This window comes from Bombina bombina, chromosome 6 (genome assembly GCF_027579735.1).
Source record: "Bombina bombina isolate aBomBom1 chromosome 6, aBomBom1.pri, whole genome shotgun sequence".
Taxonomy (NCBI): domain Eukaryota; kingdom Metazoa; phylum Chordata; class Amphibia; order Anura; family Bombinatoridae; genus Bombina; species Bombina bombina.
Window position 1 is genome coordinate 353,614,008 of NC_069504.1, and position 22,564 is coordinate 353,636,571.

The window sequence follows — 22,564 nt, forward strand, 5'->3', positions numbered from 1 at the left end:
AGGACAAATCTCTGCCCTTTCTGTTCTTTTTCACAGAAAGATTGCTAATCTTCCTGATATTCATTGTTTTGTACAAGACTTGGTTCGTATAAAACCTGTCATTCGGTCAATTTCTCCTCCTTGGAGTTTGAATTTGGTTCTGGGGGCTCTTCTAGCTCCTCCTTTTGAACCCATGCATTCATTTGGACATTAAACTTCTTTCTTGGAAAGTTTTGTTTCTTTTGGCCATCTCTTCTGCCAGAAGAGTCTCTGAATTATCTGCTTTTTCTTGTGAGTCTCCTTTTCTGATTTTTCATCAGGATAAGGCGGTGTTGCGAACTTCTTTTGAATTTTTTCCTAAGGTTGTGTATTCTAACAACATTAGTAGAGAAATTGTGGTTCCTTCATTATGTCCTAATCCTAAGAATTCTAAGGAGAAATCATTGCATTCTTTGGATGTTGTTAGAGCTTTGTAATATTATGTTGAAGCTACTAAGTCTTTCCGAAAGACTTCTAGTCTATTTTTCATCTTTTCTGGTTCTAGAAAAAGCCAGAAAGCTTCTGCCATTTCTTTGGCATCTTGGTTGAAATCTTTAATTCATCATGCCTATGACGAGTCGGGTAAAACTCTGCCTCAAAGGATTACAGCTCATTCTACTAGGTCAGTTTCTACTTCCTGGGCGTTTAGGAATGAAGCTTCGGTTGATCAGATTTGCAAAGCAGCAACTTGGTCCTCTTTGCATACTTTTACTAAATTCTACCATTTTGATGTGTTTTCTTCTTCTGAAGCAGTTTTTGGTAGAAAAGTACTTCAGGCAGCGGTTTCAGTTTGAATCTTCTGCTTATGTTTTCATTAAACTTTATTTTGGGTGTGGATTATTTTCAGCAGGAATTGGCTGTCTTTATTTTATCCCTCCCTCTCTAGTGACTCTTGCGTGGAAAGATCCACATCTTGGGTAGTCATTATCCCATACGTCACTAGCTCATGGACTCTTGCTAATTACATGAAAGAAAACATAATTTATGTAAGAACTTACCTGATAAATTCATTTCTTTCATATTAGCAAGAGTCCATGAGGCCCACCCTTTTTGTGGTGGTTATGATTTTTTTGTATAAAGCACAATTATTCCAATTCCTTATTTTATATTCTTTCGCACTTTTTTCTTATCACCCCACTTCTTGGCTATTCGTTAAACTGATTTGTGGGTGTGGTGAGGGGTGTATTTATAGGCATTTTAAGGTTTGGGAAACTTTGCCCCTCCTGGTAGGAATGTATATCCCATACGTCACTAGCTCATGGACTCTTGCTAATATGAAAGAAATGAATTTATCAGGTAAGTTCTTACATAAATTATGTTTTTCATGTAATTAGCAAGAGTCCATGAGCTAGTGACGTATGGGATATACATTCCTACCAGGAGGGGCAAAGTTTCCCAAACCTCAAAATGCCTATAAATACACCCCTCACCACACCCACAATTCAGTTTTACAAACTTTGCCTCCGATGGAGGTGGTGAAGTAAGTTTGTGCTAGATTCTACGTTGATATGCGCTCCGCAGCAAGTTGGAGCCCGGTTTTCCTCTCAGCGTGCAGTGAATGTCAGAGGGATGTGAGGAGAGTATTGCCTATTTGAATGCAGTGATCTCCTTCTACGGGGTCTATTTCATAGGTTCTCTGTTATCGGTCGTAGAGATTCATCTCTTACCTCCCTTTTCAGATCGACGATATACTCTTATATATACCATTACCTCTGCTGATTCTCGTTTCAGTACTGGTTTGGCTTTCTACAAACATGTAGATGAGTGTCCTGGGGTAAGTAAATCTTATTTTCTGTGACACTCTAAGCTATGGTTGGGCACTTTGTTTATAAAGTTCTAAATATATGTATTCAAACATTTATTTGCCTTGACTCAGAATGTTCAACTTTCCTTATTTTCAGACAGTCAGTTTCATATTTGGGATAATGCATTTGATTTAATCATTTTTTCTTACCTTCAAAAATTTGACTCTTCCCTGTGGGCTGTTAGGCTTGCGGGGGCTGAAAATGCTTCATTTTATTGCGTCATTCTTGGCGCGGACTTTTTTGGCGCAAAAAAATCGTTTCCGTTTCCGGCGTCATACGTGTCGCCGGAAGTTGCGTCATTTTTTTGACGTTATTTTGCGCCAAAAATGTTGGCGTTCCGGATGTGGCGTCATTTTGGCGCCAAAAAGCATTTAGGCGCCAAATAATGTGGGCGTCTTATTGGTGCGAAAAATATGGGCGTCGCTTTTGTCTCCACATTATTTAAGTCTCATTTTTCTTTGCTTCTGGTTGCTAGAAGCTTGTTCTTTGGCATTTTTTCCCATTCCTGAAACTGTCATTTAAGGAATTTGATCAATTTTGCTTTATATATATATGTTGTTTTTTCTCTTACATATTGCAAGATGTCTCACGTTGCATCTGAGTCAGAAGATACTACAGGAAAATCGCTGTCTAGTGCTGGATCTACCAAAGCTAAGTGTATCTGCTGTAAACTTTTGGTAGCTATTCCTCCAGCTGTTGTTTGTATTGATTGTCATGACAAACTTGTTAAAGCAGATAATATTTCCTTTAGTAAAGTACCATTGCCTGTTGCAGTTCCTTCAACATCTAAGGTGCAGAATGTTCCTGATAATATAAGAGATTTTGTTTCTGAATCCATAAAGAAGGCTATGTCTGTTATTTCTCCTTCTAGTAAACGTAAAAAATCTTTTAAAACTTCTCTCCCTACAGATGAATTTTTAAATGAACATCATCATTCTGATTCTGATGACTCTTCTGGTTCAGAGGATTCTGTCTCAGAGGTTGATGCTGATAAATCTTCATATTTATTTAAAATGGAATTTATTCGTTCTTTACTTAAAGAAGTACTAATTGCTTTAGAAATAGAGGATTCTGGTCCTCTTGATACTAATTCTAAACGTTTGGATAAGGTATTTAAAGCTCCTGTGGTTATTCCAGAAGTCTTTCCTGTTCCTAATGCTATTTCTGCAGTAATTTCCAAAGAATGGGATAAATTGGGTAATTCATTTACTCCTTCTAAACGTTTTAAGCGATTATATCCTGTGCCGTCTGACAGATTAGAATTTTGGGACAAAATCCCTAAAGTTGATGGGGCTATTTCTACCCTTGCTAAACGTACTACTATTCCTACGTCAGATGGTACTTCGTTTAAGGACCCTTTAGATAGGAAAATTGAATCCTTTCTAAGAAAAGCTTATCTGTGTTCAGGTAATCTTCTTAGACCTGCTATATCTTTGGCTGATGTTGCTGCAGCTTCAACTTTCTGGTTGGAAACTTTAGCGCAACAAGTAACACATCGTGATTCTCATGATATTATTATTCTTCTACAGCATGCTAATAATTTTATCTGTGATGCCATTTTTGATATTATCAGAGTTGATGTCAGGTTTATGTCTCTAGCTATTTTAGCTAGAAGAGCTTTATGGCTTAAAACTTGGAATGCTGATATGGCTTCTAAATCAACTTTACTTTCCATTTCTTTCCAGGGTAACAAATTATTTGGTTCTCAGTTGGATTCCATTATTTCAACTGTTACTGGTGGGAAAGGAACTTTTTTACCACAGGATAAAAAATCTAAAGGTAAAAGCAGGGCTAATAATCGTTTTCGTTCCTTTCGTTTCAACAAAGAACAAAAGCCTGATCCTTCATCCTCAGGAGCAGTTTCAGTTTGGAAACCATCTCCAGTCTGGAATAAATCCAAGCCAGCTAGAAAGGCAAAGCCTGCTTCTAAGTCCACATGAAGGTGCGGCCCTCATTCCAGCTCAGCTGGTAGGGGGCAGGTTACGTTTTTTCAAGGAAATTTGGATCAATTCTGTTCACAATCTTTGGATTCAGAGCATTGTTTCAGAAGGGTACAGAATTGGTTTCAAGATGAGACCTCCTGCAAAGAGATTTTTTCTTTCCCGTGTCCCAGTAAATCCAGTAAAAGCTCAAGCATTTCTGAAATGTGTTTCAGATCTAGAGTTGACTGGAGTAATTATGCCAGTTCCAGTTCCGGAACAGGGGATGGGGTTTTATTCAAATCTCTTCATTGTACCAAAGAAGGAGAATTCCTTCAGACCAGTTCTGGATCTAAAAATATTGAATCATTATGTAAGAATACCAACGTTCAAGATGGTAACTGTAAGGACTATCTTGCCTTTTGTTCAGCAAGGGAATTATATGTCCACAATAGATTTACAGGATGCATATCTGCATATTCCGATTCATCCAGATCATTATCAGTTCCTGAGATTCTCTTTTCTGGACAAGCATTACCAGTTTGTGGCTCTGCCGTTTGGCCTAGCTACAGCTCCAAGAATTTTTACAAAGGTTCTCGGTGCCCTTCTGTCTGTAATCAGAGAACAGGGTATTGTGGTATTTCCTTATTTGGACGATATCTTGGTACTTGCTCAGTCTTTACATTTAGCAGAATCTCATACGAATCGACTTGTGTTGTTTCTTCAAGATCATGGTTGGAGGATCAATTTACCAAAAAGTTCTTTGATTCCTCAGACAAGGGTAACCTTTCTGGGTTTCCAGATGGATTCAGTGTCCATGACTCTGTCTTTAACAGACAAGAGACGTCTAAAATTGATTGCAGCTTGTCGAAACCTCCAGTCACAATCATTCCCTTCGGTAGCCTTATGCATGGAAATTCTAGGTCTTATGACTGCTGCATCGGACGCGATCCCCTTTGCTCGTTTTCACATGCGACCTCTTCAGCTCTGTATGCTGAAGCAATGGTGCAAGGATTACACGAAGATATCTCAATTAATATCTTTAAAACCGATTGTTCGACACTCTCTAACATGGTGGACAGATCACCATCGTTTAATTCAGGGGGCTTCTTTTGTGCTTCCGACCTGGACTGTAATTTCAACAGATGCAAGTCTCACAGGTTGGGGAGCTGTGTGGGGATCTCTGACGGCACAAGGAGTTTGGGAATCTCAGGAGGTGAGATTACCGATCAATATTTTGGAACTCCGTGCAATTTTCAGAGCTCTTCAGTTTTGGCCTCTTCTGAAGAGAGAATCGTTCATTTGTTTTCAGACAGACAATGTCACAACTGTGGCATACATCAATCATCAAGGAGGGACTCACAGTCCTCTGGCTATGAAAGAAGTATCTCGAATTTTGGTTTGGGCGGAATCCAGCTCCTGTCTAATCTCTGCGGTTCATATCCCAGGTATAGACAATTGGGAAGCGGATTATCTCAGTCGCCAAACGTTGCATCCGGGCGAATGGTCTCTTCACCCAGAGGTATTTCTTCAGATTGTTCAAATGTGGGAACTTCCAGAAATAGATCTGATGGCGTCCCATCTAAACAAGAAACTTCCCAGGTATCTGTCCAGATCCCGGGATCCTCAGGCGGAGGCAGTGGATGCATTATCACTTCCTTGGAAGTATCATCCTGCCTATATCTTTCCGCCTCTAGTTCTTCTTCCAAGAGTAATCTCCAAGATTCTGAAGGAATGCTCGTTTGTTCTGCTGGTAGCTCCGGCATGGCCTCACAGGTTTTGGTATGCGGATCTTGTCCGGATGGCCTCTTGCCAACCGTGGACTCTTCCGTTAAGACCAGACCTTCTGTCACAAGGTCCTTTTTTCCATCAGGATCTGAAATCCTTAAATTTAAAGGTATGGAGATTGAACGCTTGATTCTTGGTCAAAGAGGTTTCTCTGACTCTGTGATTAATACTATGTTACAGGCTCGTAAATCTGTATCTCGAGAGATATATTATAGAGTCTGGAAGACTTATATTTCTTGGTGTCTTTCTCATCATTTTTCTTGGCATTCTTTTAGAATACCGAGAATTTTACAGTTTCTTCAGGATGGTTTAGATAAGGGTTTGTCCGCAAGTTCTTTGAAAGGACAAATCTCTGCTCTTTCTGTTCTTTTTCACAGAAAGATTGCTATTCTTCCTAATATTCATTGTTTTGTACAAGCTTTGGTTCGTATAAAACCTGTTATTAAGTCAATTTCTCCTCCTTGGAGTTTGAATTTGGTTCTGGGAGCTCTTCAAGCTCCTCCGTTTGAACCTATGCATTCATTGGACATTAAATTACTTTCTTGGAAAGTTTTGTTCCTTTTGGCCATCTCTTCTGCCAGAAGAGTTTCTGAATTATCTGCTCTTTCTTGTGAGTCTCCTTTTCTGATTTTTCATCAGGATAAGGCGGTGTTGCGAACTTCTTTTGAATTTTTACCTAAAGTTGTGAATTCCAACAACATTAGTAGAGAAATTGTGGTTCCTTCATTATGTCCTAATCCTAAGAATTCTAAGGAGAAATCGTTGCATTCTTTGGATGTTGTTAGAGCTTTGAAATATTATGTTGAAGCTACGAAATCTTTCCGTAACACTTCTAGTTTATTTGTTATCTTTTCCGGTTCTAGAAAAGGCCAGAAAGCTTCTGCCATTTCTTTGGCATCTTGGTTGAAATCTTTAATTCATCTTGCCTATGTTGAGTCGGGTAAAACTCCGCCTCAAAGAATTACAGCTCATTCTACTAGGTCAGTTTCTACTTCCTGGGCGTTTAGGAATGAAGCTTCGGTTGACCAGATTTGCAAAGCAGCAACTTGGTCCTCTTTGCATACTTTTACTAAATTCTACCATTTTGATGTATTTTCTTCTTCTGAAGCAGTTTTTGGTAGAAAAGTACTTCAGGCAGCGGTTTCAGTTTGAATCTTCTGCTTATGTTTTTCGTTAAACTTTATTTTTGGGTGTGGATTATTTTCAGCAGGAATTGGCTGTCTTTATTTTATCCCTCCCTCTCTAGTGACTCTTGTGTGGAAAGATCCACATCTTGGGTAGTCATTATCCCATACGTCACTAGCTCATGGACTCTTGCTAATTACATGAAAGAAAACATAATTTATGTAAGAACTTACCTGATAAATTCATTTCTTTCATATTAGCAAGAGTCCATGAGGCCCGCCCTTTTTTTGTGGTGGTTATGATTTTTGTATAAAGCACAATTATTCCAATTCCTTATTTTATATGCTTTCGCACTTTTTTATCACCCCACTTCTTGGCTATTCGTTAAACTGAATTGTGGGTGTGGTGAGTGGTGTATTTATAGGCATTTTGAGGTTTGGGAAACTTTGCCCCTCCTGGTAGGAATGTATATCCCATACGTCACTAGCTCATGGACTCTTGCTAATATGAAAGAAATGAATTTATCAGGTAAGTTCTTACATAAATTATGTTTTTGTTTTTTTTCAGCTGAAATGTAACAGTTATATAAAGGATTTTGAGTGTTTTATTTCTTTTCTTTCTCCTTCTTTATGGTTTTTGTTTGTCTCATGGATAATACGACTTGTGTATGGTATAATTAAGACAGAAAATTTTGAAAACTTTGTTATTTGTATGTTATCTTTGTGAATACCATTGGAGCAATTTCAATGTTCAATTTTGCAAATATCAATAAAGCTCTTTTGAAAACTTAAAAAAAAAAAAAAAAAGAATAGCAGCGGATCATTTCCGCCTGCACATTGATAAATCTACCCCCTAGCAACAACTATCATTACTTTTTTCAGGAGGCTGCTTTTGATAGCCAGGGGATCACTGTGGTAAGAGTGATCTCCTGACACAAATAAATGTTCATTTATTTGAGTAGAAATGAGTCCCTATTAAAATTTAAATACAAATATACATTTTTCATACATTCTGTAATCGTATCTCATGATATATACATAAAAAATGGAGTAGTTTAAAATCTGCTGGGGGGGGAAGAATCTATATAGATGGATTTCTCACTTTAAAAGGTCCTATAGTAGGGCTTAATTGTCAGCAACATCTAAAAACTCTAAGTCAGTGCAGCTTAGGGGTGGGAATTGCTCAGCAGTTAGAGTTAAAACAAATGGTGACAATATCTAAACTAGGAAATGCAAACTTATCTTTAAATGAGCACTAAAATATTACATTTAGTTACGGATGGGTGGCAACTATTTGCATTTTATTGACTTTTAATTCTTCAGTATACAGCAATGCATTTATATATCCTCTCTCTTTGTTGTAGCTCTCAGCCTTAATTCATGGAGAATTTAACAGTCTTGTGGAGAGGTTTTATATCATTGACTGCCGTTACCCTTATGAGTATGAAGGAGGCCATATCCGGGTGAGCAAACTTGGTGAATTAATTGGTGTTATCCTGTTTGTTCGCATGGGAACAGAACCTCACCTTATTGAAGAATGCTTCTACTGTACTAAGTGAAGAAATACAATTCATTTTAATAACTGCAGCTTATTCTGTCACTTTAATTTACTGCTCTGTATGAAATGCCTTTAAGCAAGAAATCATTAACTTATTTATGTTACTGTGCAAATGTGTGTAATCTGTGTAAGAGTGTCTGTGTTTTGCTTAGTTGTGAACATCTTTCAACTACTCTTCATTATGCCCTGGAAATACAGAAGCCTTTCATTGTTTTTAAAATAGTTTTTTCCTTCTAATGGCAGTAAGAGTCCACGAAAAAACATTCATAAACTGTGGGAATACTTTACCTGGCCACCAGGAGGAGGCAAAGACAACCCAAAATAGAACATTGAGGTATTCCTCCCACTTCTCCTACCCTCCCAGTAGTTCTTTGCTTCGTTTCGTTGAGGTAGGCAGAGAGAGGTGCTTTTCTAAATATGTCATTTGATCATTAATATTAGGATTTCTTTCTAATGACACAATGAGTCCACGGATCATCTAATTACTATTGGGAATATCACTCCTGCCCAGCAGGAGGTGGCAAAGAGCACCACAGCAAAGTTGTTAAGTATCACCTCCCTTCCCTCCCACCCCAATCATTCTCTTTGCCTACGTTAGAGCAAGGAAGTGGTAGGAAGTTAGGTGTTGGAAAAAGATTCTTCAATCAAGAGTTTATTATTTTTTAAGTAGTGCAAGATTGTGCTGCTTTGTCCTAGGGTGTAGCTGTAGTCCATGTCAGTCTCTTCAGTAGAGCAGTGGTGGCTTTAGAGCAATGGAACCTTGTGGGACATAATTCTCATTGCGCCTCCCATATACTGATGCTGCCCTAACTCTGAAAGCCTGAGTAAAATTACTCAGTCTTTCTTCTACTAGATACGACGAGTCTACGGATTCATCCTTACTTGTGGGATATTATCCTCCTGCTAACAGGAAGTGGCAAAGAGCACCACAGCAGAGCTGTATATATAGCTCCTCCCTTCTCTCCACCCCCAGTCATTCTCTTTGCCTATACTAGTAATAGGAAGAGGTAAAGTGAAAGAGGTTTTAAAATGATCGTTTTTATTTTCTTCAAGCAAGACTTTTTACTTTAAATGGTACCGGTGAGTACTATTTTGACTCAGGCCGCAGATGGAAGAAGATTTCTGCCTGGAGGTTGATGATCTTAGCAGTTGTCACTAAGATCCAGATGAGTTCCCACAGAATGGCTGAGGAGTACTAGAGAAGCTTCAGTGTGGGGAACGTTTTTCATGCTACAAGCATTGAGGTATGTTCAGTCATTTATTTCTGGAGAGACTGTGATATTTCAGAACAGGCTGACATAGTTCCCATGAGGGAAGGGGTAAGCAGTAAACCTATAAATAAGAAGGGGTATTACTGGAGACATGTGTATGAAAAGGTATGGGCTAAATGCAGCTAGAAAATGATGGCAGCATGGTTAGACACTGGAGCCTCATAACGTTTTATTGGTTTTATATTCACTGTTGCTGGGCATTGTGCTGGGGGTTTTCACATGGCTTTAATATTCATTTGGGATACTATACACCCACATGGCTAGTTCTATACCGCTTCCTTGCATTTTTTTAGGCTGAGAGTACATCGCATATGATGGGCGGGGCCTAATTTTCGCACCTTAAGATGCGCAGTTGATCTTCACAAGAAGGCAGCAAACTTCAGCTCCGCTTGGGCCCAAACTGAGATATAGGCTAACGGAGGCATAGTGAGACTTGTCAGACCCCTGAGGGCAGGTAGGCGCCACAGCTCTGTGCAGGGGGTTAAGTTATTTTTCATAATGTTTTGGGAATAATGTTTTTTCTTATGGGGTTAATTGGTCCCCTTACTTGTGGTGCAATATTGGGCTACAATATAAGAAGGTCTCCTACCCCGTCTGATTGAAAGATTCAAACAGGAGAGAGCTTTAGTAATCCTGATAGCGCCTGCGTGGCCACGCAGGACTTTGTATGCAGATCTAGTGGGCATGTCATCTCTGCCACCGTGGAAACTACCATTGAGACAGGACCTTCTCATTCAAGGTCCATTCCAGCATCCAAACCTAAATTGTCTGCAGCTGACTGCTTGGAGATTGAACGCTTAGTTTTATCTAAGCGGGGATTCTCTGAATCGGTCATTGATTCTTTGATTCATGCTCGCAAGCCTGTCACGAGAAAGATTTACCATAAGATATGGCGTAAATATCTTTATTGGTGTGAATCCAAAGGCTACTTATGGAGTAGGATTAAGATTCCTAGGATTTTGTCTTTTCTCCAAGAAGGATTGGAGAAGGGATTATCAGCTAGTTCCTTAAAGGGACAAATTTCTACTTTGTCAATTTTACTACACAAGCGCCTGGCGTATGTCCCAGACGTTCAGTCGTTTTGTCAGGCTTTAATCAGAATCAAGCCTGTGTTTAAACCTATTGCTCCGCCATAGAGTTTGAATTTAGTTCTCAATGTTCTTCAAGGGGTTTTGTGTGAACCCATGCATTCCATCGATATTAAACTATTATCTTGGAAAGTTTTGTTTTTAGTTGCTATCTCTTTGGCTCGAAGAGTTTCTGAGCTTTCTGCGTTGCAATGTGATTCACCTTTTCTTATATTGCATTCTGATAAGGTGGTTTTGCGTACTAAACCTGGATTTCTTCCTAAGGTTGTTTCTAATAAGAATATTAATCAGCAAATTGTGGTTCCTTCCTTGTGTCCTAATCCTTCTAAGAAGGAACATCTCTTACATAATTTGGACGTGGTTCGGGCTTTGAAGTTTTACTTACAAGCGACCAAGGATTTCCGTCAAACATCTTCTCTATTCGTTGTTTATTCTGGAAGACATAGGGGTTAAAAAGCTATGGCTACCTCTTTCATTTTGGCTGAAAAGCATCATCCGCCTGGCAGCAGCCCCCTGAAAAGGTTACGGCTCATTCTACTAGAGCTGTGGCTTCCACATGGGCTTTTAAAAACGATGCTTCTGTTGAACAGATTTGTAAGGCTGCGACTTGGTCCTCCCTTCATACTTTTTCCAAATTTTCCAAATTTGATACTTTTGCTTCTTCTGAGGCTGTTTTTGGGAGAAAAGTTCTTCAAGCAGTGGTGCCTTCCGTTTAGGTATCTGTCTTGTCCCTTTCATCCGTGTCCTGTTGCTTTTGTATTGTATCCCACAAGTAAGGATGAATCCGTGGACTCTTCGTATCTAGAAGAAGAAAAGGAAATTTATGCTTACCTGATAAATTGATTTCTTCTACGATACGAGTCCACTGCCCTCCCTGTCATTTTAAACAGATTATATTTTTGTTTTTCAAAAACTTCAGTCACCTCTGCACCTTTTAGCTTTTCTTTCTCTTGTTAGGTGTATCCAGTCCACGGATCATCCATTACTTGTGGGATATTCTCCTTCCCAACAGGAAGTTGCAAGAGGATCACCCACAGCAGAGCTGCTATATAGCTCCTCCCCTAACTGCCATATCCAGTCATTCTCTTGCAAGCTCTCAACATAGCTGGAGGTAGTAAGAGGAAAGTTGTAAAATATAGTTAGTTTTTTCTTCAATCAAAAGTTTATTGTTTTTAAATGGTACCGGAGTGTACTATTTTATCTCAGGCAGCATTTAGAAGAAGAATCTGCCTGCGTTTTTCTATGATCTTAGCAGAAGTAACTAAGATCCACTGCTATACTCACATATGTCTGAGGAGTGAGGTAACTTCAGAGGGAGAATGGCGTGCAGGGTATCCTGCAATAAGGTATGTGCAGTTAAGTTTTTCTAGGGATGGAATTTGCTAGAAATTGCTGCTGATACCTGATTAATGTAAGTTAAAGCCTAAATACAGTGATTTAATAGCGACTAGTATCAGGCTTGCTATCAGAGGTATATACTCTGATTAATGTGCAATATAAAACGTTTGCTGGCATGTTTAATGGTTTTTATATATGCTTTGGTGATAAAACTTATTGGGGCCTAGTTTTTTCCACATGGCTGGCTTTATTTTTGCCTAGAAACAGTTTCCTGAGGCTTTCCACTGTTATAGTATAAAAGTTACAGTTGGTGCAGTTAAAATTACAAACTGTGATATTCAGCTTCCCTCAGCAGTGCCCTGCATGCTATAGGACATCTCTGAAGGGCTCAAAAGGCTTCAAAAGTAGGAGCTGTGGCAGTTGTTATGACTGTTTAAAAAACATATTTTTCGTTTTGTTAATCTGTTTTTTGTATTAAGGGGTTAATCATCCATTTGCAAGTGGGTGCAATGCTCTGCTAACTTGTTACATACACTGTAAAAATTTCGTTAGTTTAACTGCCTTTTTTCACTGTTATTTAAAATTTTGGCAAAATTTGTTTCTCTTAAAGGCACAGTAACGTTTTTTTATATTGCTTGTTAACTTGATTTAAAGTGTTTTCCAAGCTTGCTAGTCTCATTGCTAGTCTGTATAAACATGTCTGACATAGAGTAAACTCCTTGTTCATTATGTTTAAAAGCCATGGTGGAACCCCATAGGAGAATGTGTACTAAATGTATTGATTTCACTTTAAACAATAAAGATCAGCTGTTATCTTTAAAAGAATTATCACCAGAGGATTCTGAGGAGGGGGAAGTTATGCCGACTAACTCTCCCCACGTGTCGGACCCTTTGACTCACGCTCAAGGGACTCGCGCTAAAATGGCGCCAAGTACATCAAAGACGCCCATAGCGATTACTTTGCAGGACATGGCGGCAATCATGGATAATACCCTGTCAGCGGTATTAGCCAGACTGCCTGAATTCAGAGGAAAGCGCGATAGCTCTGGGGTTAAATGTAATACAGAGCGTGCAGATGTTTTAAGGCCCATGTCTGATACTGCGTCACAATATGCAGAAGCTGAGGAAGAGCTTCAGTCAGAGGTGACGTCTCTGACTCGGGGAAACCTGATTCAGATATGTCTACTTTTAAATTTAAGCTTGAGAACCTCCGGGTGTTGCTTGGAGAGGTTTTAGCTGCTCTGAATGACTGTGACACAATTGCAGTGCTAGAGAAATTGTGTAGACTGGATAAATACTACGCGGTGCCGGTGTGTACTGACGTTTTTCCAATACCTAAAAAGTTTACAGAAATTATTACTAAGGAGTGGGACAGACCCGGTGTGCCGTTTTCCCCCCCCCCCCCCCTCCTATTTTTAGAAAAATGTTTCCAATAGACGCCACCACACGGGACTTATGGCAGACGGTCCCTAAGGTGGAGGGAGCAGTTTCTACTTTAGCAAAGCGTACCACTATCCCTGTCGAGGACAGTTGTGCTTTTTCAGATCCAATGGATAAAAAATTAGAAGGTTACCTTAAGAAAATGTTTATTCAACAAGGTTTTATCCTGCAGCCCCTTGCATGCATTGCTCCTGTCACTGCTGCTGCGGCATTCTGGTTTGAGTCTCTGGAAGAGGCCTTTCAGACAGCTACTCCATTGACTGAAATACTTGACAAGCTTAGAACACTTAAGCTAGCTAATTCTTCTGTTTCTGATGCCATTGTTCATTTGACTTAACTAACGGCTAAGAATTCTGGATTCGCCATCCCGGCGCGTAGGGCGCTATGGCTTAAATCTTGGTCAGCTGACGTGACTTAAAAGTCTAAATTACTTAACATTCCCTTCAAGGGGCAGACCCTATTCGGGCCTGGTTTGAGGGAAATTATTGCTGACATTACTGGAGGTAAGGGTCATACCCTTCCTCAGGACAGGGCCAAATCAAGGGCCAAACAGTCTAATTTTCGTGCCTTTCGAAACTTCAAGGCAGGTGCAGCATCAACTTCCTCTGCTACAAAACAAGAGGGAACTTTTGCGCAATCCAAGCCGGCCTGGAAATCTAACCAGGCCTGGAGCAAAGGCAAGCAGGCCAGAAAGCCTGCTGCTGCCTCTAAGACAGCATAAAGGAACGGCCCCCTATCCAGCAACGGATCTAGTAGGGGGCAGACTTTCTCTCTTCGCCCAGGCGTGGGCAAGAGATGTTCAGGATCCCTGGGCATTGGAGATCATATCTCAGGGATATCTTCTGGACTTCAAAGCTTCCCCCTCACAAGGGAGATTTCACCTTTCGAGATTATCTGTAAACCAGATAAAGAAAGAAGCATTCTTACGCTGTGTGCAAGACCTCCTAATAATGGGAGTGATCCATCCAGTTCCACAGATGGAACAAGGACAGGGATTTTATTCAAATCTGTTTGTGGTTCCCAAAAAAGAGGGAACCTTAAGACCAATTTTGGATCTAAAGATCTTAAACAAATTCCTCAGAGTTCCATCGTTCAAAATGGAAACTATTCGGACAATCCTACCTATGATCCAGGAGGGTCAGTACATGACCACAGTGGATTTGAAGGATGCTTACCTTCACATACCGATTCCCAAAGATCATCATCGGTTCCTAAGGTTTGCCTTTCTAGACAGGTATTACCAGTTTGTGGCTCTTCCCTTCGGGTTAGCTACAGCCCCAAGAATTTTTACAAAGGTTCTGGGGTTTCTTCTGGCGGTCCTAAGACCACGGGGCATAGCAGTGGCCCCTTATCTAGACGACATCCTGATACAGGCTTCAAACTTCCAAATTGCCAAATCTCATACGGACATAGTGTTGGCATTTCTGAGGTCGCATGGGTGGAAAGTGAACGAGGGAAAGAGTTCTCTATCACCCCTCACAAGGGTTTCCTTCCTAGGAACTCTGATAGATTCTGTAGAAATGAAAATTTACCTGACGGAGTCCAGGTTATCAAAGCTTCTAAATTCCTGCCGTGTTCTTCACTACATTCCGCGCCCTTCGGTGGTTCAGTGCATGGAAGTGATCGGCTTAATGGTAGCGGCGATGGATATAGTGCCATTTGCGCGCCTACATCTCAGACCGCTGCAATTATGCATGCTCAGTCAGTGGAATGGGGAATACACAGATTTGTCCCCTCTGCTAAATCTGGATCAAGAGACCAGAGATTCTCTTCTCTGGTGGCTATCTCGGGTTCATCTGTCCAAAGGTATGACCTTTCGCATGCCAGATTGGACAATTGTAACAACAGATGCCAGCCTTCTAGGTTGGGGTGCAGTCTGGAATTCCCTGAAGGCTCAGGGATCGTGGACTCAGGAGGAGAAACTCCTCCCAATAAATATTCTGGAGTTAAGAGCAATATTCAAAGCTCTTCTAGCTTGGCCTCAGTTAGCAACCCTGAGGTTCATCAGATTTCAATCGGACAACATCACGACTGTGGCTTACATCAACCATCAAAGGGGGACCAGGAGCTCCCTAGCGATGTTAGAAGTCTCCAAGATAATTCGCTGGGCAGAGACTCACTCTTGCCATCTATCAGCAATCCATATCCCAGGTGTAGAGAACTGGGAGGCGATTTTCTAAGTTGTCAGACTTTTCATCCGGGGGAGTGGGAACTCCATCCGGAGGTGTTTGCTCAATTGGTTCATCGTTGGGGCACACCAGAATTGGATCTCATGGCGTCTCGCCAGAACGCCAAGCTTCCTTGTTACGGATCCAGGTCCAGGGACCCAGAAGCGACGCTGATAGATGCTCTAGCAGCACCGTGGTTCTTCAACCTTATGTGTTTCCACCGTTTCCTCTGCTCCCTCGACTGATTGCCAAAATCAAACAGGAGAGAGCATCGGTGATCTTGATCGCGCCTGCGTGGCCACGCAGGACCTGGTGGACATGTCATCCTTTCCACCTTGGCCTCTGCCTCTGAGACAAGACCTTCTACTACAAGGTCCTTTCAATCATCCAAATCCAATTTCTCTGAGACTGGCTGCCTGGAGATCGAACGCTTGATTTTATCAAGGCGTGGCTTCTCCGAGTAAGTCATTGATACCTTAATACAGGCACGAAAGCCTTTAACCAGGAAAATCTACCATAAGATATGGCGCAAATATCTTCATTGGTGTGAATCCAAGATTTACTCATGGAGTAAGGTTAGGATTCCTAGGATATTGTCCTTTCTCCAAGAGGGTTTGGATAAAGGATTATCAGCTAGTTCTTTAAAGGGACAGATTTCTGCTCTGTCTATCCTTTTGCACAAGCGTCTGGCAGAGGTTCCATACGTCCAGGCATTTTTTCAGGCTTTGGTTAGAATTAAGCCTGTGTTTAAACCTGGTGCTCCTCCATGGAGCTTAAACTTGGTTCCGTTTGAACCCCTTCATTCCATTGATATCAAACTTTTATCTTGGAAAGTTCTGTTTTTGATGGCTATTTCCTCGGCTCGTAGAGTCTGAGTTATCAGCTTTACTATTATTCTCCTTATCTGATTTTCCATACAGATAAAGTAGTTATGCGTACAAAACCTGGGTTTTTACCTAAGGTAGTTTCTAACAAGAATATCAATCAAGAGATTGTTGTTCCATCATTGTGTCCTAATCCTTCTTCAAAGAAGGAACGTCTTTTACATAATTTGGACGTAGTCCGTGCTTTAAAGTTTTACTTACAAGCGACTAAAGATTTTCGTCAAACATCTTCCCTGTTTGTTGTTTACTCTGGACAGAGGAGAGGTCAAAAGGCTTCGGCAACCTCTCTTTCTTTTTGGCTTCGGAGCGTAATACGCTTAGCCTATGAGACTGCTGGACAGCAGCCCCCTGAAAGGATTACAGCTCATTCTACTAGAGCTGTGGCTTCCACCTGGGCCTTTAAAAATGAGGCTTCTGTTGAACAGATTTGCAAAGCGGCAACTTGGTCTTCGCTTCATACCTTTTCAAAATTTTACAAATTTGATACTTTTGCTTCTTCGGAGGCTATTTTTGGGAGAAAGGTTCTACAGTCAGTGGTCCCTTCCGTTTAATTACCTGCCTTGTCCCTCCCTTCATCCGTGTACTTTAGCTTTGGTATTGGTATCCCACAAGTAATGGATGATCCGTGGACTGGATACACCTAACAAGAGAAAACATAATTTATGCTTACCTGATAAATTTATTTCTCTTGTGGTGTATCCAGTCCACGGCCCGCCCTGTCCTTTTAAGGCAGGTCTAAATTTTAAACTACAGTCACCACTGCACCCTATGGTTTCTCCTTTCTCGGCTAGTTTCGGTCGAATGACTGGATATGGCAGTTAGGGGAGGAGCTATATAGCATCTCTGCTGTGGGTGATCCTCTTGCAACTTCCTGTTGGGAAGGAGAATATCCCACATGTAATGGATGATCCGTGGACTGGATACACTACAAGAGAAATAAATTTATCAGGTAAGCATAAATTATGTTTTTCTCTTCCTATACCTTTGGTCGAATGACTGGGGGTGGAGAGAAGGGAGGAGCTATATATACAGCTCTGCTGTGGTGCTCTTTGCCACTTCCTGTTAGCAGGAGGATAATATCCCACAAGTAAGGATGAATCCGTGGACTTGTCGTATCGTAGAAGAAATAAATTTATCAGGTAAGCATAAATTTCCTTTTTCTCCTTTTTTCACAGGTCCATGTGAGGGAGAGGACCTCACAACCCTGGGCACTGCCTTTCTGTCGGGCAGGTTAGGAGGTAAGTGCAGACTTTATTTTATGGGATTGCAAGAGAGACTTGGAATAAGTTGGGCACTTTATTTCTAATGGGACACACACTAAGGCTCAGTGGAGTTTGGGCTCATATTGTAGACAGTTTGAACGCAGGCACTGAGGCTAGATATTTAAGGCATGGTTGGTTCTAGTGGAGGCGGCACTTTGTGTTGCTCGCCTTTTTTCCCTTCCTGGTGATCGGAAGGGGAAGCAGTATAGCATTGTTTTATATTACGCATTCTCTGTTATTTTATGCGTTTTCAAACAACGGAGTCAGGTTTCCTGTATACCTGCTGAGTTCCGGATCTGTAATTAGAGAAACGGCTCCCTCCTGCCCAAAAGAGAGAGCCGGTGTCAACAAGCAGGTAGGCACCTCAGCAAAGCAGCTGAGGTGTAGAGGTGATTTGCAGTATTGATTAGGTTTACTGTCCTCTCTGAATTAAAAAAAAAAAAAAAAAAGTTACCGTTTAAAATTTAAAGACACAGTAATGTTTTTCTGTTTTGAAATTTTATTAAAAATTTGAACTTTTTATTTGATATTTGGATCCATTGAGAGTCAGAATGGACCAAGAGGCTTTGCAAAATGTCACTTGAACTTTGTGTTTTAATGCCAATGTGGAACCACCAATCCCTTTCTGTTCCTCATGTATTGAGAGTCTGACAAAGTTCAATATATGCCGCAGCTTTCTCCTCAAGCGTCCCAACTTGTATCGCCCACACATGCAGTGCCCTGCGCTTCCTTTTTAACTCCTTCCGGAGTTACGTTGCAAGACATCGCTTCTTTCATGTCCTCTGCGGTTTCTGATGCATTATCTGCCTTTCCCATGTATTATCTGCCTTTCCCATGTTGCAGGGAAAGCGGAAGAGTAGACATTCGGTAGGTGAGGTTACTGACGCAGTTGTTGCTATTCCGGATGCACCCTCCCAGAAGCCTGAGGAGCAGGATCCTTCCGTAGCATCCGAGGATGAGATTTCAGACTCTGACAGTATAATTCCTCTTGCTGATACTGAGGTTGAATCCTTCAGGGGTTTTTTTTTAGCTACTTTGGACAACTGCGACACTATGGTCGTAGTTAATCGGAAGAAATCCAGTAAGATAAACAAATATTTTGAGGTACCTTCTGAGATCATTGCTAAGGAATGGGAGAGACCGGGTATCCCTTTTTCTCCATCTCCTATATTTAAAAAGATGTTTCCCATAGCAGACTCTATCAAGGAGGCTTGGCAAACAGTACCCAAGGTAGAAGGAGCTGTTTCCACTCTGGCCAAGAGAACAACTATCCCCATAGAGGATAGTTGTGCCTTTGAGGATACTATGGATAAAAAATTAGAGGGGTTACTCAAGAAGATGTATGTACACCAAGGTTTACAATGGCAACCGGCTGTGTGCATTGCTACCGTCACTAGTGTGCGGCGGCATATTGGTTTGATGCGTTGTCTGATGCTATTAGGGCAGACATCCCCTTTGATGAGATTCAGGATAGGATAAAAGCCCTCAAGTTGGCTAATTCCTTAATCACTAGGGCTTCCCTGCAGGTTATCAAGCTGGGAGCAAAAATTTCAGGTTTTGCCGTTCTAGCCCGCAGAGCCTTATGGTTAAAACCTTGGTCTGCGGATGTGTCATCTAAGTCTAAACTTTTAGCGAAGACCTTGTTTGGACTGGGCTTGACTGAAATAATCTCTTATATTACGGGAGGAAAAGGTCATCTTCTCCCTCAGGATAAGAGAACCAAGCAAAAGGGACGTCAGAGTAATTTTCATTCCTTTCGAAATTTCAAGGGAAATTCTTTCGCTTCCTCTTCCAAGCAAGAACAGTCTAAACCTTCCTGGAGACCCAATCAGTCTTGGAACAAGGGTAAACGATCCAAGAAGCCTGCTGTTGAATCAAAGAAAGCATGAAGGGTCTGCCCCCGATCCGGGACCGGATCTTGTAGGGGGCAGGCTTTCCTTCTTCACTCAGGCTTGGGTTCGAGATGTTCAGGATCCCTGGGCAGTGGACATAGTGTCCCAGGGATACAAACTGGAGTTCAAAAGTTTTCCTGCCAGAGGCAGGTTTCTGCTTTCGAGATTATCTGTAGACCAGACAAAAAGAGAGGTGTTCTTACACTGTATACGGGACCTCTCCGACCTGGGAGTAATAGTTCCTGATCCAATGCAGGAAAGGGGCCTGGGGTTTTATTCCAATCTGTTTGTGGCTCCCAAAAATGAGGGAACCTTCAGGCCAATTTTAGATCTCAAGAGTCTAAACAAATTCCTCAGAGTACCGTCCTTCAAGATGGAAACTATTCGTTCCATTCTTCCCTTGGTCCAAGAGGGTCAATTTCTGACAACGATGGATTTTAAGGACGCGTACCTGCATGTTCCGATTCACAGGGATCATCACAAGTTCCAATTTGTGGCTCTTCCTTTCGGTCTTGCCACAGCTCCCAGAATTTTCTCAAAGGTCCTGGGATCTCTGTTGGCGGTGCTCGCAGTGGCGACATCTGGACGACATCCTGGTCCAGACGCTATCCTTTCAACAAGCAAGGTCCCACACGGAAATGTTGTTATCCCTCCTACGATCTTGCGGATGGAAGGTAAATTTGGAAAAGAGTTCCTTAGTTCTAAATACAAGGGTAACTTTCTTGGGAACAATAATATATTCCCTATCAATGAAGATTTTTCTGACAGAAGTCAGGAAATCAAAGATTTTCGATTCTTGCCTAGCACTTCAGTCCGCTCCTCAGTCATCAGTGGCTCAGTGCATGGAGGTAATCGGGCTGATGGTGGCGGCATTGGACATCATCCCATTCGCTCGGTTCCACCTCAGACCTCTGCAGTTAAATATGCTCAGTCAATGGAACAGAGATAATGCAGATTCTCTTCAATGGTGGTTGTCTCAGGATCATCTCTCCCAGGGAACCTGCTTTTGCAGACCCTCCTGGGTGATTGTGACAACAGACGCCAGCCTTCTAGGATGGGGAGCAGTCTGGGGCTCCCTAAAGGCTCAGGGAGTTTGGACTTAATCTGTTCTGCCTATAAACATTCTGGAGCTGAGAGCGATCTTAAATGCTCTTTTGGCCTGGCCCCAGTTAGCCTCGGCCCAGTTTATCAGGTTCCAGTCAGACAACATAACTTCGGTGGCTTACATCAATCATCAGGGAGGAACACGGAGTTCCTTAGCAATGACGGAGGTAGCCAAAATTATTTGGTGGGCGGAGACTCATTCTTGCTTTCTGTCGGCAATCCACATCCCAGGGGTGGACAACTGGGAGGTGGACTTCCTAAGCAGACAGAATTTTCACCCGGGGGAGTGGGAACTCCATCCGGGAGTGTTTTCCGTCTGATTCTAAAATGGGGTCAGCCGGAATTGGATCTCATGGCATCTCGACAGAATGCCAAACTTCCGAGGTACGGATCGAGGTCAAGGGACCCTCAGGCGGTATTGATAGACACCCTGGCGGTACCTTGGAATTTCAGGCTTGCTTACCTATTTCCTCCATTCGCTCTTCTCCCTCGGGTCATTGTTTGAATCAAGCAGGAGAGGGCGTCAGTGATCCTCATTGAACCGGCTTGGCCTCGCAGGATTTGGTATGCAGACCTGATGGAAATGTCATCTCTTCCACCTTGGAGACTTCTGTTGAGGAAGGACCTTCTACTTCAATGGCCCTTCCTTCATCCAAATCTAGTTTCTCTGAAGCTGACTGCGTGGAGATTGAACGCTTAATTCTATCCAAGCGGGGATTTTCAGAGTCGGTCATTGAGACCATGACTCAGGCTCATAAGCCTGTGACTAGAAAGATTTACCACAAGATTTGGTGTAAATATCTATATTGGTGTGAATCCAAGGGTTACTCTTGGAGCAGAGTTAGGATTCCTAGAATTCTGTCATTTCTCCAAGAAGGTTTGGAGAAAGGATTATCGGCTAGTTCCCTAAAGGGTCAAATTTCTGCCTTGTCTATTTTGTTACATAAGTGTCTGGCAGACGTTCCAGACGTGCAATTGTTTTGTCACGCCTGTGTTCAAGCCAGTTACTCCTCCATGGAGTCTTAATTTAGTTATCAAGGTTCTTCAAGGGGCTCCGTTTGAGCCCATGCATTCCCTAGATATTAAGTTGTTAGCTACTAGTAACAAAACTTTCCAAGATATTTCATCTACTCGTAGAGTGTCGGAGCTTTCGGCATTGGAGTATGATTCTCCCTACCTTATTTTTCATTCGGATAAGGTAGTTTTACGTACAAAGTTAGGTTTTCTTCCTAAAGTAGTTTCTGACCAGAACATTAATCAGGAAATTGTTGTTCCTTTCTTGTGTCCTAATCCTTCTTATCAGAAGCACTGACTCTTGCACAATTTAGACGTAGTACATGCTCTAAAGTTTTACTTGCAGGCGACTAAGGATTTTCATCAGTCTTCTGCTTTGTTTGTGGTTTTCTCAGGAAAGCGTAAGGGCCACAAAGCAACGGCTACATCTCTTTCCTTTTGGCTGAAGAGTATCATTCGTTTTGCTTATGAAACTGCTGGACAGCAACCTCCAGAGAGGGTTACGTCTCATTCCACGAGGGCTGTTTCTTCCTCATGGACATTCAAAAATGAAGCTTCTGTAGATCAGATTTGCAAGGCTGCAAATTGGTCCTCTCTTCACACTTTTTCAAAGTTCTACAAATTTGACATTTTTGCCTTGGCTGAGGCAGCTTTTGGGAGAAAGGTTCTTCAAGCAGTGGTGCCTTCCGTTTAGGTTTCCTGTCTTATCCCTCCCTTATCTGTGTACTCTAGCTTGGGTATTGATTCCCAATAGTAATTAGATGATCCGTGGACTCATTGTGTCATTAGAAAGAAAACAAAATTTATGCTTACCTGATGATAAATGTATTTATTTCTTGAAACAAGTCCACGGCCCACCCTGTTCTTTAGACAGGTTGTGGTTATGTTATA

The 22,564-nt window shown here is 41.6% G+C and overlaps 1 protein-coding gene across 1 annotated transcript in view; it reads left to right on the plus strand.

Moving 5' to 3' along the window:
• The window catches only part of LOC128664426 (M-phase inducer phosphatase 1-B-like), a 510,343-nt gene that overhangs the window by 398,954 nt on the left and 88,825 nt on the right, over positions 1-22,564 (plus strand). The window contains exon 9 of the mRNA XM_053719257.1: positions 8,019-8,117. Within this exon, the coding sequence (XP_053575232.1) occupies positions 8,019-8,117 (99 nt within the window). The remainder of the gene's footprint in view (positions 1-8,018; positions 8,118-22,564) is intronic.